General features: G+C 36.2%; 1 protein-coding gene across 4 annotated transcripts in view; it reads right to left on the bottom strand.

Moving 5' to 3' along the window:
* pard3aa (par-3 family cell polarity regulator alpha, a) overlaps window positions 1-17,668 on the bottom strand; it is a 408,430-nt gene that overhangs the window by 178,690 nt on the left and 212,072 nt on the right. For all 4 annotated transcript variants that reach the window (XM_026238220.1, XM_026238223.1, XM_026238222.1 and 1 more), the window contains 2 exons: window positions 13,282-13,467; window positions 13,004-13,174 (listed from right to left, as the gene is read on the bottom strand). In XM_026238220.1, the coding sequence (XP_026094005.1) occupies window positions 13,004-13,174; window positions 13,282-13,467 (357 nt within the window). The remainder of the gene's footprint in view (window positions 1-13,003; window positions 13,175-13,281; window positions 13,468-17,668) is intronic.

The following is a 17,668-nucleotide window of genomic DNA, read 5'->3' as shown; positions in this document are numbered from 1 at the left end:
AAAACGAATTTATTCCTGTTTTAAAGCTTTTAAAAATAAATTATTACAGCGATATCACACAATCAACCAATTAGAACACCACCAAGAGCTAAATTAAGATGTTTTTGAACTGTTTGTGTGAAAATGAAATATTTGCAGCTGCCTATCTGAAATCACCGCCTCCGATCAGCGCGTACAGTGTCGAGCTCAAAACAAACGAATTTATTCTTGTTTAAGAGCTTTTTTAAATAAAATATTACCACAAATGCACACAATAAACCCACTGTAACACAACAAGAGGTAATGCAGGTGTTTGTGACCTGTTTAAGTGTGCAAGACTATTTGAAAGCGCGACTGGCAGAATAACATATATCTCTCTAGCTGCAGGATTCTGGCTTTCGTCGTACGAACGAACACATCACGGACAAGATTATTTCAAAACACAAAATAGCTTGGCGAATATAAACGAAAACAGCCACGTGAACATAAACTGGATCTACGGATTTGAAATTAAAGTGACCACATTTACCACTTGCTTCTGTCTTCAATTTTAATCCATATAAAAAAGGAAACGCATTCGACTTGGCTGCTTTTTTTAATGTGTGCGTACTTATTTATTTACCTTTTTATACATTTTGTATAATTTCATAGTATGTGTATTACAATTATAAAAACAAAAATAAATTTAGCCACTCACATAGAAATAGCTTAGGCCTTAACCTTTTTCTGACAGTTTTAGGGATTTTTAAAAATCCTAAAAAAAAACGTATTTGTGCTGCAAATAATAATTTCAAACTCATTTGATACTGGACCTATGACATCCTGTGACATTATATTTATTTTAACTTACATAATCTCATGGATGTAACAGTAAAACTGTTCAGCTCACAGATCAAATACTAAGCTGTAATGCAAGCAGAACTTTCACAAATGCTTATGAGTCATTTAAGGATTTGATAACACTGTAAAATAATGTCTAATTTGTTAACATTAGCAAATGCATTGATAACACTTTATAATAACTGCACTCATTATTAAATAGTCAGTTCATGCTTTATAAAGCCTTGTCCCAATATTAATAGTCAGTAGTAAGCAGTTTATAAATACAGCTATAAATAGCTTGTCCTTGGTTTATAAGCACATTTATTAAAAATGAGAGTAAGTTATCTTCCTATGAAAATAAAAGATAAAAATAAACAAACAACAACACAGATTGATACAGAACTCAGAAATTTTATTGTGGATTTATGATAAAATCAGCCTGTAAATGAATTCATACTCCTCCTCATACTACTCCATACTCCTTTTTCAACATGATGCCAATATACTGAGATGTTAAATTGTGAATGGGTTTAGGATAGCTTAAATGGTGTTGCCATAGAGATTTATTAAAGTAACATAAAAAATACAATAGTTATTTTACTATATCTTTAAAATTTTTCATTCTAACTCTTCATAATTTTTTATATAAGTAGAAGTCCTCATTTGAAGGAAGCACAGTAAGTTTCATAGCTTTATCATTTTCAAGAGCCAGCATAAAATTAAAACTATCATAACTTATAAATCAAGCTTGCAATTCTTAGTACCTATAATGGCCACCAGAGGGAGCTATAGGATTACTTTTAAATAATTATTGGAGAAACGAGTATGATTTAAATAATTTATAGAAATCTTTCAAATAAAATAATATGTATTTTTAGGAATTTTACTGATAAAATGACCCTCACTTAATTAGAATAACAAGCTGAAGTATTGTGAACTGTATATTAAGAATAATTCTTAATAGGCTTTATGGACAGATACGTTTTAAGTGACTCTTGAAGGTTCAGCACCACATCCTCTTTTACCACTGTTTAAAGAATTAATCTTACAGAACAGGTGTGAATGAATTTTGGATAGCTTGAATGGTTTTGTCGTGGTGATTTTTTGAAATAATAGTAAAAAAGGAACCAGTAAAAAAAAGTGCAGCTTCTAAACACTTCAAAAAAATGTACACATAGAAGACAAGTCATTCTGAGGAAATATGCATAGTTTCATGACTATACAACATTATATGGATGACAGAAAATTAAAAAACATACATCTGATGTCACTCTGTCCCTCTGTCACTGTGTGTGTGTGTTTGTGTGTGTTTTAAGTGAATTAGGTGTGAAACTATCAGTGAGCATTTAGTCTCCAGCGCCAACATTTTACAGAACTGCCACTTTCCTGGAGTCTCAGAATTACAATGTGTCAGGTTCTGAGAAATCTAAGATTCCAAAAAATTATTTAATTAGAATACCATGAAGTATTGTGAAATACTATATATTAAGACTTTATATATAGGCTTAATGAACAGATTAGAGTGACTCGTGAAGGACCAGCACCACCTCCTCTTGTTCGATGGTTTGAGGAATATATCTTCCAGAATCTGGGATTAAGATTTAGGAGCTCATTTTTATTCCACCTCCTTTCCTGAAAGTCTGTCTTGCAGAATTGACTAAAAATTAATCTTCACATTAATTCCTAATTCTTTTGCAATTCTTTTGTCAGTTCTTCTTGACCTGTTTTTCTCTTCCAGCTTTCCTGGACTATTGTATAGCACTCATAAATGATTAAATAAAAAATAATGGTAGTTATTAAGATTGATATGGTTTGGAATTGGTAAAATGTGCTTGGAAAAAAATCACAATAAAACAATGTTTTAATGTTTAAGTTTAGAATATTAACTGACATGAATGAATGCTATATAAATATTGTTCATGTTAACATAATGTTTATAAATGAAATCTTATTGTAAAGTGTTACTAAAGTTATATATATATATATATATATATATTGTTCTGTGAATGTGATTTTAAAGTCTAGATGATTCGGATTAACTGCCATATCAAGTTCAAGTTCTAGTTCAAGTTCAATTTATTTGTATAGCGCATTTACAACAGCCTCCTGGCTGACCAAAGTGCTTTAACATAAGAGCAAGAATATTACACATACATAAAAATAGACCAGACAAAAAATTTAAAACCACCCATTTCAAAATGTAGCATAACACAGTAGTCAGTACACTAAGGAAAATAAAAAAGTTTTTAGCAAAGATTTAAAAATAGACAAGGAAGGGGCCAGTCTGATCTCTAAAGGCAGGGTATTCCAGAGTCGTGGCCCAGCCACTGCAAATGCACGCTCCCCTCTATCCTTTAAAACCTCACTGCCAGAGGGATATTGTGAATGCATGTGCCCGCTGGGCACAGTTTACCTGATGCCACCGGGGTGGTGATGGCATTGGTGGCTTGAGCCCGCCATCGCTGCTTGCAGCTATATTTATTATTATTATTATTCTTCTTCTCTAAGATGAATCGCATTTTTGAGGGCCTAAACATGCTCGAAAAGTCATGAAACTTTGCACACACCTCAGAACTGGTGAAAATTTACGTCTGATATGGGTTTCAGAAGTGGGTGTGGCAAAATGGCTCAACAGCGCCACCTATACACGTTCAACGGTGTGCGCCTCGAGCTACGTTTCATGTACATGTATGAAAATCGGTATACACATGTAACTCTCCAATACCTACAAAAAGTCTCTTGGAGCAAAATCCGAAACCCAACAGGAAGTCGGTTATTTCTAATATTATGAGCAAATTTTGTGTCATTTTTGTCATTTCCATGCGTTGTATTTTAACGAACTCCTCCTAGAGATTAATTCAGATCAACACCAAATTTGGTATGCCTAATCTAAAGGCCTTTGCGATGTTAAATTGCGAAGCTTTTGAGTTTTCGTTGAAGGGCCTGTGTGTGGCGGCCTGGCGAATTTCGATGATTCGCCATGAAACAGGAAGTTGCTTTAACTCAGACATACAATGACCAATCTGCCCCAAACTTCACATGTTTGATGAGACTCCTGTCCTGAACAGTTTGACATGACCATATTCAGTTATAGTCATAGCGCCACCTATTGGCAACAGGAAGTGACATATTTTACGCTGCGACAAACTACTCCTAGAAATTTTTGACATCAATGTCTTTTTTGTCGTCAGTCTAATCTAAAGGCCTGTACGATGTTAAATTGAGAAGATCTTGAGTTTTCGTTAAAGGGCGTGTCCATGGCGCCATGTCAAAGTTCGATGTCTCGCCATGGGAGTAGAAGTTGTTGTAACTCAGTCATAAAATATCAGATCTTGCCCAAACTTCAAATGTTTGATAAGAGTACTGACCTGAACACATCTGGAGGCTAATATTCCATTGGGTGTGGCAAAATGGCTCGATAGCGCCACCTATAAATTTTGAATGGAGTGCGCCTCGAGCTACATGTCATATACATGTACGAAAATCGGTAAACATATGTAACACACCAATAGCTACAAAAAAGTCTCTTGGTACGAAACCCGAATCCCAACAGGAAGTCGGTTATTTTTAATTTTCCCTGCAAAATTGGTGTTGTTTTTGTCATTTTCAGGGGTTGTATTTTAACGAACTCCTCCTAGAGATTTATTCAGATCAACACCAAACTTGGTCAGTGTAATCTAAAGCCCTTTGCCATGTTAAATTGCGAAGGAATTGAGGTTTCGTTAAAGGGCGTGTCCATGGCGGCCTGACAAATTTCGATGATTCGCCATGAAAAATGATGGTGCTATAACTCACACATACAATGTCCAATCCGCCCCAAACTTCACATTTTTGATAAGACTCTACACCTGAACAGATCTACATGCCAATATTCAGTTATAGTCATAGCGCCACCTATTGGCAACTGGAAGTGACATATTTTACACTGTGACAAACTACTCCTAGAAATTTTATGACATCAATGTCTTTTTTGTGGTCAGTCTAATCTAAAGACCTGTGTGATGTTCAGTTGTGAAGATCTTGAGTTTTTGTTAAAAGGCATGTCCATGTCGCCATGACGAAGTTCGATGTCTCGCCATGGGAATAAAAGATGTTATTACTCAGGCATAAAATGTCCGATCTTGCCCAAACTTCACATGTGTGATAAGGGTCCTGGCTTGAACACATCAGAAGGCCAATATTCCATTATAACAATAGCGCCACCTGCTGGCAACAGGAAGATTGGCACACATATGGAATAAACTTTGATATATTGCACTTATATTTATGAGTTTAAATGCATATTTCTCAACGTTCACCTTTTTACTAAAGCCACACGATGGCGGTGAGCCCGGGTGCGAGGGCCCGTTCATCGCTGCTTGCAGCTTTAATTATTATTTTTTTTATTTTTTATTAAACCTTCCGGGGGTTTTTGGGGGCCTTAACATGCTCAAAAACTCTTGAAAATTGGCACACACATTGGAATCTGCGGCCATCAGGACGCCGCAGAGGCTGGGACCCGGGCGTGGCACAGGGGCTCTACAGCGCCCCCTGGAACACAGTCAGAAATCTTGAACCATAGCTCACACACACTTGCATATATTTATATGAAACTCAGTACACTTGTAGATCTCATTGAGCTGAACAACTTTCGCGCTTTATGTCATAGGCTCCGCCCAACAGGAAGTCAGCTATTCAGGGCTGTTTAAAAAAAGCATGCTCTGGAATTTGAAATACTCCTCTGAGGTTTTCAACCCGTTCGCCACGAAACTCGGTGAACATGATCTCAAGACATTGTGGATGAAAAATTGCGAGGGGATTTTTGATATCTCGAACGGTTTGCCCGTGGCGAGGCGTGGAACTTATGGCGAGAAATGAGGAACAGGAAATGTCTAATAACATCCACATACATTTCCTGAATTTGATCAAACTTCATGGGTTTGTTCGTTGTATGATACTGATTGTATATATATGACTATTAAGAGTCAACGTTATAGCGCCACCAACTGGCGGCAGGAAGTGTGTCATTTTCCAAATGCTTTGAATTCAGCATCTTATTTTTACTCGATTTACTTAAAACTTCATCAGAATAATGACAAAACATGGCCGATGTAAATCTGTTGTGGGGATATTGATATCTGATATAGTGTTGCCATGGCAACGTGTCAAACTTGAATGTTCTGTTATGGTGAGTTTGAGGCAGACAACAAGCTCAGATTTACATGAAACTCAAAACACATATCAGTATTAGTGATAGCTAGACAATGGCAAAAGCTTTTAAAAGGGTGTAAAGGAGGCACTCTATAGCGCCACCATTTGTCAAAAGTGGGGGGGTTAGTTTTAGCTACAGACACAAAACTTGGTACATAAATTGTTCTTATCAAGACGGACAACTTTCTGATTCACAGTCATCAGCTACGATCAACAGGAAGTCAGCTATTTTGATTTGAATATTTAAATTGAGCTCTGATTTAATGCATACTCCTCACAGGAAATGTTCACTATACTCACCAAACTTTGTCTACATGTTGAAAAAACATTGAGGAACTTAAATTGCGAACGGATTTTGGTTAGCTTGAACGGTTTTGTTGTGGTGATTTTTTGAAATGACAGTAAAAAGGGAATCATTAATTGTCTTGTATTTTTAAATTGCAGCTTCCAAACACTTAAAAAAAAAAAAATCATACAGAGATCAAATCATTCTGAGGACATATTCATAGTTTCATGACTTTACAACACTGTATGATTAAAAGAAAATTTAAAAACTGTCAGACATCTCAACTCACTCTGTCCCTCTGTTTGAGGAATGTATGTGTGCTGACTGAGTGTGTGTGTGTGTGTGTGTGTGTGTGTGTGTCTGTGAGTGGGGGATGGGCATGAGCTGAGTGGCAGACACAATGAGAGAAAGAGAGAGAGAGAGAGAGAGAGAGAGAGAGAGAGAGAGAGAGAGAGAGAGAGAGAGAGACTTAATCATCTCTTTAATCACCAGAAAATTTTTTTATTTTAAATTGTTATTTTTTGTTGCTTTTGCTAACATTGCTGTTTTCATTACAGCTTAAGAAATCTCTTAGGCCTTATCCTTTTCTGACAGTTTCAGGAATTAAAAACAAAATTCTAAAAATACTTATTTGTGCTGCAAATAATAATTTCAATCTCATTTGATACTGACCTATTCCATCCTGTGACATGACATTTATCTTAATTTACATAATCTCATGGATGTAACAGTAAAACTGTTCAGCTCACAGATGAAGACTAAGCTGTAATGCAAGCAGAACTTTCACAAATGCTTATAAGTCATTAAAGGATTTTATAACACTGTAAAATAATGTCTAATTTGTTAACATTAGTAAATGCATTGGTAACACTTTATAATAACTGCACTCATTAGTAAATAGTCAGTTCATGCTTTATAAAGTCTTGTCCCAACTTAAATAGTCATTAATAAGCAGCTTATAAATACAGCTATAAATAGCTTGATCTTGGTTTATAAGCACATTTATTTAAAAGGAGAGTAAAGGGTCAGTTATCTTCCTATGAAAAATAAAAAAATGTAAATAAACAAACAACAACACAGATTGATACAGAACTCAGAAATTTTATTGTGGATTTATGATCAAATCAGCCTGTAAATGAATCATACTCCTCCAAGAAGACACAAGTAGTTCACACCAAACTTTTTCAACATGATGCCAATATACTGAAGATGTTAAATTGCGAATGGGTTTAGGATACCTTAAATGGTGTGGCCATACCGATTTATTAAAGTAACATAAAAAAATACAATAGTTATTTTACTATATCTTTAGCATTCTTCAATCCAACTCTTCATAATTTTTTATATACGTAGAAGTCATCATTTGAAAGAAGCACAGTAAGTTTCATAGCTTTATCATTTTCAAGAGCCAGCTTAAAATTAAAACTATCATAACATATAAATCAAGCTTGCAATTCTTAGTACCAATAATGGCCACCAGATGGCGCTATATGATTACTTTTAAATAATTATTGTAGAAACAAGTATGATTTAAATCATTTATAGAAATCTTTCAAAGAAAAATTATATGTATTTTACTGATAAAATAACCCTCACTTAATTAGAATAATATGCTGAAGTATTGTGAAATACTGTGTATTAAGAATAATTCTTTATAGGCTTTATGGTCAGATAAGTTTGGAGTGACTCTTGAAGGATCAGCACCACATCCTCTTTTACCACTGTTTAAAGAATTTATCTTACAGAACAGGTGCAAATTAATTTTGGATAGCTTGAATGTTTTTGTCATGGTGATTTTTTGAAATAACAGTAAAAAAGGAACCAGTAAATGTCTTTTATTTTTTTAAGTGCAGCTTCTAAACACTTCAACAAAATGTATGCTGAGGAAATATGCATAGTTTCATGACTATACAACACTATATGGATGATAGAAAATTAAAAAACTACCATACATCTGATGTCACTCTGTCCCTCTGGGTAATGTGTGTGTGTGTGTGTGTGTGTGTGTGTGTGTGTTTGTGTGTTAAGTGTGTGTGTGTTAAGTGTGTGTGCTGAGTTTGTATGAATGTGTGGGAGAGGGGATGGGCTTGGTGTCAGAGAGAGAGAGAGAGAGAGAGAGGGAGGGAGACTTAATCATTTCTTTAATCACCAGCAGAAAAAAAAAGCAATTTGGTGTTGTTGTTGTTTTTTCATCATTACAGCTTAAGAAATATCTTAGGCCTCAACATCAACTGTTGCTAGCCTACTCCCAAAATTAATAGTCATTAGTAAGCATTTTATAAATACAGCTATAATTAAATTGTTCATGGTTTATATGCACATTTATTTTGAGGAGATTAAAGGCTGTAATCTTCCTAAAAAAAATAAAAAATAATAAAAAAAAAATAAATAAACAAACACAGAACTCAGAAACATTTATTTCAAGATGCAATAAAAGAAAACTGTACACTATATATATATATATATATATATATATATATATATATATATATATATATATATATATATATATATATATATACATTTGCATAAGTTTATATATATATTTTTTTCATCAAGTGTACAGCTAATAATAATAATAATAATAATAATAATGCATTTTATTTAAGGTGCCTTTCAAACCACTCAAGGTCACAGTACAACAAGTAACAACAGTAACAATATTAAAACAAAAAATAACAGCAAATAACAATGTCAATAAAAAACCACAATAATATTAGAATAGCACAACATATTGTGGAATACTATATTAAGACTTTATATATAGGCTTTATGAACAGATAGGTTTTGAGAGATTCTTGAAGTACTAGCATCACCTCCTCTTATACGACGGTTTGAGGAATATATCTTCCAGATAGTACCGCCGCTCCCTATATGCAGAATACGCAGTCTTCGTAGGGCACCAACTCCCAGAGGGGGCACCATCCCAGTAGCTCAAAAAAAATAAAACATGCGCCATTCTCCCATCCGCGCTCGCGACCGCTCGGACATTTGCGGATGAATGTTCGTAATTGATGGATGGACATCTATGCCCGGGTAAAAGACATCAGCAATCCGGCACAGAGAAAAGAAAAATAAAGTAAAAAACAAAACAAAAACAGGCATAAAGTTGGCTTGACATTGGACATTCGAGAGTCTCAAATTTAGGGACCGTCTCTAAAGTTACATGTGATATTGTTATACACTTTTCTAACGTCAGTAGCATTTGAAGAGAATGACTTACAGTCATAAAAACAACTGTAATTGTTCATCTAGGTGACAGCTATAATGCACCATTATATTGAATGTTTGATATTTATTAAAACAAACTGTAAGTCATATGTAAATTATGCTACTTTTTCACATGGGCTCAAAAGCAAATTTGAAGCTCAATAGCATTTGAGGAGAAAGACTTGCAGTCATAAACCAATTGTAATGTGTTCATTTAGGTGTCAGCTACGATGCACAACTTATACATTTTTTATATATATTAAAATACTGCCATATCCCTTAAAATTTGATTGCCAGAGGGTTACTGTAAATGCTTATGCCCGCTGGGCACAGTTTTCCCGATGCCACCGGGGTGGTGTTGCACTGACGGCTTGAGCCCGCCATCGCTGCTTGCAGCTATATTTTACTATTAAATTATTAGGTTTTTTCAAAGGTTTTCTTTTTATATTTTCAGTTTTCTTTAACATTTTTAGTCATTTTTTCATTTGCTTCTGTCATCTATTTCAGTTTTAGTTTTATTTATGTTTGTACATCAATTATTTCAATAAGTTATTTAGTTAGTTTAGTAAGTTTTTATCTAGTATTTTACTTCAGCTTTATTTCAATTACACTTTCTTTAGGTTTAGTTTTAGTTGATAAAAACACTACCCAAAAATATATAAAAGTGTGTGTATATTTTTAAGATTTGTATATTTTAAAATCTCTATATACAACAATTATACGATTCTAACATATGAAAGTTTATGCATTGGTAGAATGAATGAATGAATGACACGCTGAGCATTTTAATTATTTACTCATTATTAAATACCGTAAAATCAACCTATTAATACAGTAAATTCAATATTGTACGAACATAAAAGGATTCGTAAAACATGCACTTTCATACACAATATGCCCATTTCAGATGTAGGTGTTTAGTGTTATGTTTATATGCAAACATAGAAAAATGTATTTGTAGTCGAACCACACACACACACACACACACACAGGCCAGAGGACAGTGATGGATCTTATTGATTTTAATGCTGGCCTCTGTGTTCCTGTGTTTGCTGTATAACAGCAGCAGCGCTGTCTCTCTGCACACAGTCCCTGATTCCTTCAGTGCCCCCCTGCCGTCTCTCACTACCCATCATTCTCCTCTTCTTTCCACTTTCACTATTCATTTCATTTCTCTTTTTTCTTATTTCAGCTTTCCCTCTCTCTCTGAATGCCATATCAAAGCACAATTTATGGTGTATGTTGGTACACAGCGGGAGCTTGGCTGCACTTCAAAGTTTGATGAGAAGGATGAAAGCAACCGTCCTCATCCTCATCTGACAGACAGATAAGAGCGAGCCTCAGCCCGGGCGTTCCTGAAGGCGACGGGTGACCTTGGCTGGGTGGATGGATGGTGTGTGTGTGTGTGAGGGGACAGGGTGTCAGCGTGAGGTCTGCTGCTCTCAAACGTGTCCAACCATCTCCACACAGCCGCTAATAAAGGCTGATCTGAGCTCAGCAGTGCACTCTTGGTGACTGTCACCGGTTTCTCTGTGTACATCCGTGAATGATTACAAAAGACTGGGTTTGCAGAGAGAAAATGACAGAAAGATAAAAGAAAGACTATGTCTTGCATCTGTTGTGTTGTCTTCAGTGGATGCGCTCAAATACAAATACAGCACGAAGAGAAGTCAGATTCACCAACAAAAACGACTGCCAACATATGAGTAAGCGCCGATGAAGAGCAATGTGTAAGATGTGTTTCTGTAACTTATTCTAGAATGTTCTCCTCAAAAAAAAAAAAAAAAAAAAAAAAACCGTGAGTGGCAATAAGCTAAGAATAAATAAATATAAATCTATATTTTTAAGTTTAATGCCAGTAAGATTGATTGATTGTCTGATTGATTGATTTAAATTAATACTTTTATTCAACAAGGATGCAATAAATTGATCAAACGTGAATACAAATTATTACTACGCTACAAGATTCTATTTCAAATAAATGCTGTTCTTTTAAATTTGTATTCATCTGTAAATCCTGAGAAACAAACATCACAGTTTCCACAGAAATATTGAGCAGCACAACTGTGTTCAACATTGATAATAATCAGAAATGTTTCTTGAGCAGTAAATCATCATATTATTCTGATTTCTGAAGATCATGTGACACTGAAGACTGGAGGAATGATGCTGAAAATACAGCGGAGCATCACAGAAATACATTACACTTTAACACAGATTCACACAGAAAATTAATATTTTACATTATTACTGTTTTTACTGTATTTTTGAACAAATAAATGCGGATTTGGTGAGCAAAAGAGACATTAAAAAATCTTACTGACCCAAACTTATGAACAGCATATGTATATTTGAATGTTTGAAAGTAAACAAACAAACAGTAAGTGGAAGAAAGAAAATCTAATGGAGAAACCAGCTGGTGATTTTCCAGATGTGTCTCCCCAAAAACTGTATTTCAACACAAATCTCATCCGTGTCTAAAACTGAGGTGCTTCATGGTAAACTCTAACACTCCTCATCAAATACTTCAAGGAGCAAATGATCTGAGCAACAGCATCCACTTTCATTTCACAAGCGCTCTGCTCTTATTGTAAGCCAACAGTTACCATTTTATTTTTATTTATCTCAATAAGTTTCAAGAAAAAAAAAAACACACAAAAACATCAGCGAAAAGCTGATCTCTAAAAGAAACTCTATTAAGTCCCCTGAGCTTCTCCTCTGGGAAACATCCACTCCATCTGAAGCATGAGAGTATGGCCACAGACGCCAGTCGTCTCATTTCCATAAGCAGTCATCATTCTGAATTTCATCTCCTTCTAATGCAGCGCCTGTCGTATATGCTTTAGAAAGATAAGTGTTAGATTACACTTTCAGATGTTATGACTCGGTCCGGGCAAAAAAAATAAGAATGAAACACAAACACACATCCAAAGGATTGCATTGGGGAAAGAGGGGGGATGGAAAAGATGCCATTTGAAGTTGATATTTGATATTTCATACTGCCATCTGTTATCAGTATAAATCAGCATGAGCATTTCAGCGGTCAAATTGCTTTCGATTGCAATCCGTCGCTCCTGCCACTTTCTTTCTCTCTCTCCGTCTCCTGCGTCTGTCTGATAAGAACTACTCACTTTAATTCACTTTTACTGCAGTCAAACTTCCCCATCCACAGACACTACTCAGTCACTCAGAGAGCCGCTCCGTTCATCTTTATGCAGGATGAAAGTCATTTTCATAATCAGAATTTAAGGACCCGGCACTGAACTATTGTCTGTTAGTTTAATATTATGCTGCATTAAAGTCTAAGGCAGCCCCGAGAATCATACTGTGAAAGATTGGATTCTGGTTGCCAAATTTGTAGCAAATCTCTCAAATCGCCATCGACACTCTCACATCCGTAAAACCAATGGTTCTGATTCCTAAGGTCATGCAGAGTTCAATGTTTCAATTTACGCATTTATGGTGGCGTGTTGATCTTGGGGTAACTGTACATGCTACAGACAGTGGATAACTGACCTCTCCTCTCCCTGCGAGCCGCCGGGCCACGATCAGCTGGATCATGCCTCTCTTGTTGCCCTCGATGGACATGGACTTGCGGAGGGCCTCCATCGCTTCCTGATTGGTTTTCTCCAGCAGAGACTCTCCATTAACTGCTATCAGCTGGTCATTGACCCTCAGCCGCCCGTCCTGTGATCGCACACAACAACATATTAAAAGTTTCATTGGGATATATGAAAATTAAGGAAAAAGAATGACTGATGAGTCCCATATCCAGTCAGAGAGCTGCTCCTCACCTTGCAGGCGGCTCCTCCGGTGATTATAGATTTGACGAAAATGCCCAGGTCAGCGTGACCCTCTTTCGATCTATTGCCCTTGACGCTGACCCCTAAACCGGCCGATCCCGAGTCATTGAGAGGGATTTCAAACGTCATAAACTCCCGCGTTCCATCTGGGGTCAAAATTAAGTCGTCTTGTTCTTTCTAGAGAGATAAAGAATAGACACAAAGATATTGATCAGTTAAAGATGGAGTGTGTATTTGCTTATTCAATATTCAAATCATTTTCCACAATTGAATTCACAGCTAAAAAGTAAGCTACTTATTCCACCAAAGTATATGAACACTGTGTATGTAGGGTTTTCAAAAGCATCCTGATCAGATCAGCATAGCAATGACTCAACCAATGGCATGAGTTTGGGGCGGGGCTTTCTGGAGGTTTGACCAATGACAGACAGGGAAGTACTGAAGCTCGTTTCGGTCATGGGATAAAAACAGTATAAAAAGGTAATTGCATCTTTTTATCTCACAATATGCATACAGTATCTGTATGTTATTCTGTTCACAGCTGTGGCTGCTTTTATTTAGAGGTAAAAATTACAAGATACATTTATATTTAGGAAATTATTCACAAGTTGTTGATGAAGGCATGATCTGCGAGCAGCTCATTCAAACGAGGTAAGAACGCAGACAAAAGCAGTACAGAAAGAATAACGAAAAACATCGCCAATAATCATTCAGTAGAGTGGGCTCTTTAAATTTTCTCACTGTTGTGACAATGTATGTCACATGACAATGTCAAAATGGCTGATGTTGTACCTCCAAATTTCATTCAAACTACATAGAACGTGATTTTTTTAACAGTCAAATTCAGATGTAGTACCTACTAAGCAGTATGTGATTTCGAACGCACCCTATGTCCTTACACTTTAATTATACAGAGGTGCGGAGAGATTAACACAGTGGGATCACGTGACTCATTAAACAGGATGTTTACAGTGGTAAGTATGGAGATCTGCGTTAGCACCCGCTGAGTGGATGCTTTCCCGTTGTTCACAGGAGAAAATCACATCACAGTGCAGAATCAAACCCATGATATATAGGCACTGGATTGGGGTAAACCCAGAAATACATTTCCATATCACTATATATTATATTTGGACATAGCTTTTCTATGAGCAATGGACCAAGTTTCAACCCAGTAAATCATTTTGGTCACAGCTGACCACTTTAGACCAGCAATGAACCATAAACCATCTAGCACATTCCAAAACTAGCCTTTTCATTAAGTCATTAAGTCATCAAGGGATTCACTGTGGAAAATCTACTCTGTATAGCACTTGTATACATTTAAAGCAAAACAGAAATGTGTTTTAAGAAAGGTTCAGCACACACGCACACACTCACACACACAGCTGAAGAATGCCTGGAGCTTGGCTTTAGTCCAGCTGGAGGCTGGAGACGAGTTATAGAGATTCAGCCAAGCATTCAGGTGAGGCCCCTATCTCTCCTTCCTTTCATAATATACCTCACACACACACACACCCCCCCCCCCCATCATCCCATGCCTGAGTTGTTGCCATGGCAACCTAGGTGTCTCTCAGCAGACAATAGCAGCTCTCAGGTTAAGAACCAACAACCAGGTGAAGGCAGCAGGAGAAACACATGCGGCGGTGTCATCCGCAGGCGCTAACACACATCTGATTTTCACCCAGTCATTTAGTTCCTGTCACACCGTCAACAAGTACACAAAAGGACCACAGCCTTTCAGACTGACACAATGAAGTGCCTCTCATTGGCTTTCTCTCTTACCCCTAGAGAGGCCCAGCAGCCTGAGCTGATATGCATTATGGATGGAAACATGAAGAAACATCTTAGTTTTACTCCAATGCACGCCTTTGACAGACAACACAGTTTTTGTATAATAACATGTAAAGCACTTAAAGCAGTATCCAGAGCTGACGGTAAAGACACCGAGCCTCATCAACTATGCCTTAATTTGGCTGGGCAAGTTATTTAGTGGAGCTCATATATATATAATAATCAGAGACTGTACTAAGGCTTGGGAAATTACAATACTGTGTTACTCAAATCAATCAATCAATCAATCAGAGTGAAACTAAGAAAAAGAATGTCTGTAAATTATCTAATCCGGTTATTTATCAACTTTGTCAAAACCAAACAAAAAAGCAAACACAATCAATCAATAATTTATTCAATTCATACAATTTAACATTTCCTTAAGAAATGTGAGCAATGTTCAAAACTTGCCATCACAACACAAAAGTGTTAGTGTAATACGGTTTGAAATGACAATACAAAAGAAAAAAAGAAAAAGAAAAAACTAAGCAAAACAAAAAAACATCAAAGCATAAAAACAAAGCAAATCAAAGCTAAAGGAAACAAAAGTGAAAGAACACACACATGAACAGAAGATAAAAAGTACAAAATGCCAATCAACAAACAAAAAACAAAAAAAACAAAAAGTATAAAAAAAAAAAACAATCAAAACATAAAAGAAACAATTAATGAACCAACAAATCTGTTCATAAAATTTATGAGGCAAACTTAATTCACAATACTTTAAGAGCGTTTTAATGCCGACAATTATTTTATTGCGCATTAACCCAGTTTTATAATTATTATGAAAGTCTGTTGCTCACTGGCTCTGAATGCACATACAGACAAATCATGAGTCACCGGAGGGGATGCTCCCGATCACATTATTTGGGCTAAGCATCAACATTCACAAACCACTGTCCACTGTTATTTTTTAACAGAAAAAGAATGCAATGAGTTCATAATCAAGACTTATGTTGGAAATAGGAAGTTTCCAATAGCACGTGAAGACAGCAGAGAAGCGCTCTCATTCAACACAGTGGAGTGAATCATTTTGTTAACTTTGTGGTTTATTATTGTGAGTCATATGAGATGCAGTATCATGCTTTTGCCACTCAGAAATATTCACGCAATCATGCAGCACGTATCAGAAGATCTGCACTCCGGCGCGGTTAGCTCACACTCACTGATCTATATAAAAACCCGATTCCAGAAAAGTTGGGACACTGTACAAATCGCGAGTATAAAATATTTCATGCCAAATATTGGCTCATTTTGGATTTCATGAGAGCTACACATTCCAAACAAGTTGGGACAAGTAGCAATAAGAGGCCGGAAAAGTTAAATGTACATATAAGGAACAGCTGGAGGACCAATTTGCAACTTATTAGGTCAATTGGGAACATGATTGGGTATAAAAAGAGCCTCTCAGAGTGACAGTGTTTCTCAGAAGTCAAGATGGGCAGAGGATCACCAATTCCCCCAATGCTGCGGCGAAAAATAGTAGAGCAATATCAGAAAGGAGTTTCTCAGAGACAAATTGCAAAGAGTTTGAAGTTATCATCATCTACAGTGCATAATATCATCCAAAGATTCAGAGAATCTGGAACAATCTCTGACACTAATCAAATGAACCAGACTTTGGGGGTCAAATGCACTCTGGCACGGTTAAAATTGCCTAATGTTACAACACCCTAATTATTCTCCCGCGTCCCACACACGAGTCACTACCCGCTCATCAAGTGTTGTCCAGTGCCTCTCTCTGCTGTGATCCCGTGATCGTGCAGGTCTCTATTCAGCAGATGCCTGTTATAATGTTATGATCGAGACTCTGGACTCTGAGCATAGCTTGTTTTTCTATAACAAACTATACAATATTTTCTATTAAAATGTTAATGTTCTGGTAGTGACAAATGGCTTGTTTTATATTTAATTTAATAACATTAATGTTGTAGTTGAGATTAAGGCTACAATGAATATTTTAACTGATAAAAAGGAACAGGGCTGTAAAAAGCACCTTATTTGTTTAAAGTGTTTGCAAACCAAATGTTATTACACTTTTGTTCATATAGCAGTAGGCCTACTTTTAAATGTAAAAAAGTGCTTTAATGTCGATAAAAAAAAAAAATCCCAAGCTATGCGTCTGATGTATTGTAAAGAAACAGCTTAAAGTATATAACCCCAAAGTCAATATACATTTTTATAGCATGCAACAGTTTGTTTGATGGTCTGAAATTGTGTTACAAACAGCAGGTTCATTTTCACAAGCCTTCATAACACTGCACATTTCTTTCACACACTGACAGAGGGAAAATGAATGACTTTATAAATGGCGCATCCAGCTCAACCTGGCCCATCGTGTTCGGGAGTAATTAATTAATTCATAAGCAGAATGGATGGTGTGCATTCATTACATGCCTTTGTTTCCAGAGTGAGCTTGAATTATACTGTCATTGAACAGACAATAAAGAGAAGAGCCCATGAGAGATAAGACAACCTCTGAACACACACAGAGAGAGAAAAGCAGACGTCTAGCATTCACTCTCACTACTCCACTGGGAATTAC

This window comes from Carassius auratus, chromosome 49 (genome assembly GCF_003368295.1).
Source record: "Carassius auratus strain Wakin chromosome 49, ASM336829v1, whole genome shotgun sequence".
NCBI lineage: Eukaryota > Metazoa > Chordata > Actinopteri > Cypriniformes > Cyprinidae > Carassius > Carassius auratus.
The sequence above is the reverse complement of the archived record's forward strand: the minus strand, read 5'-3'. Positions and strand labels throughout refer to the sequence as shown.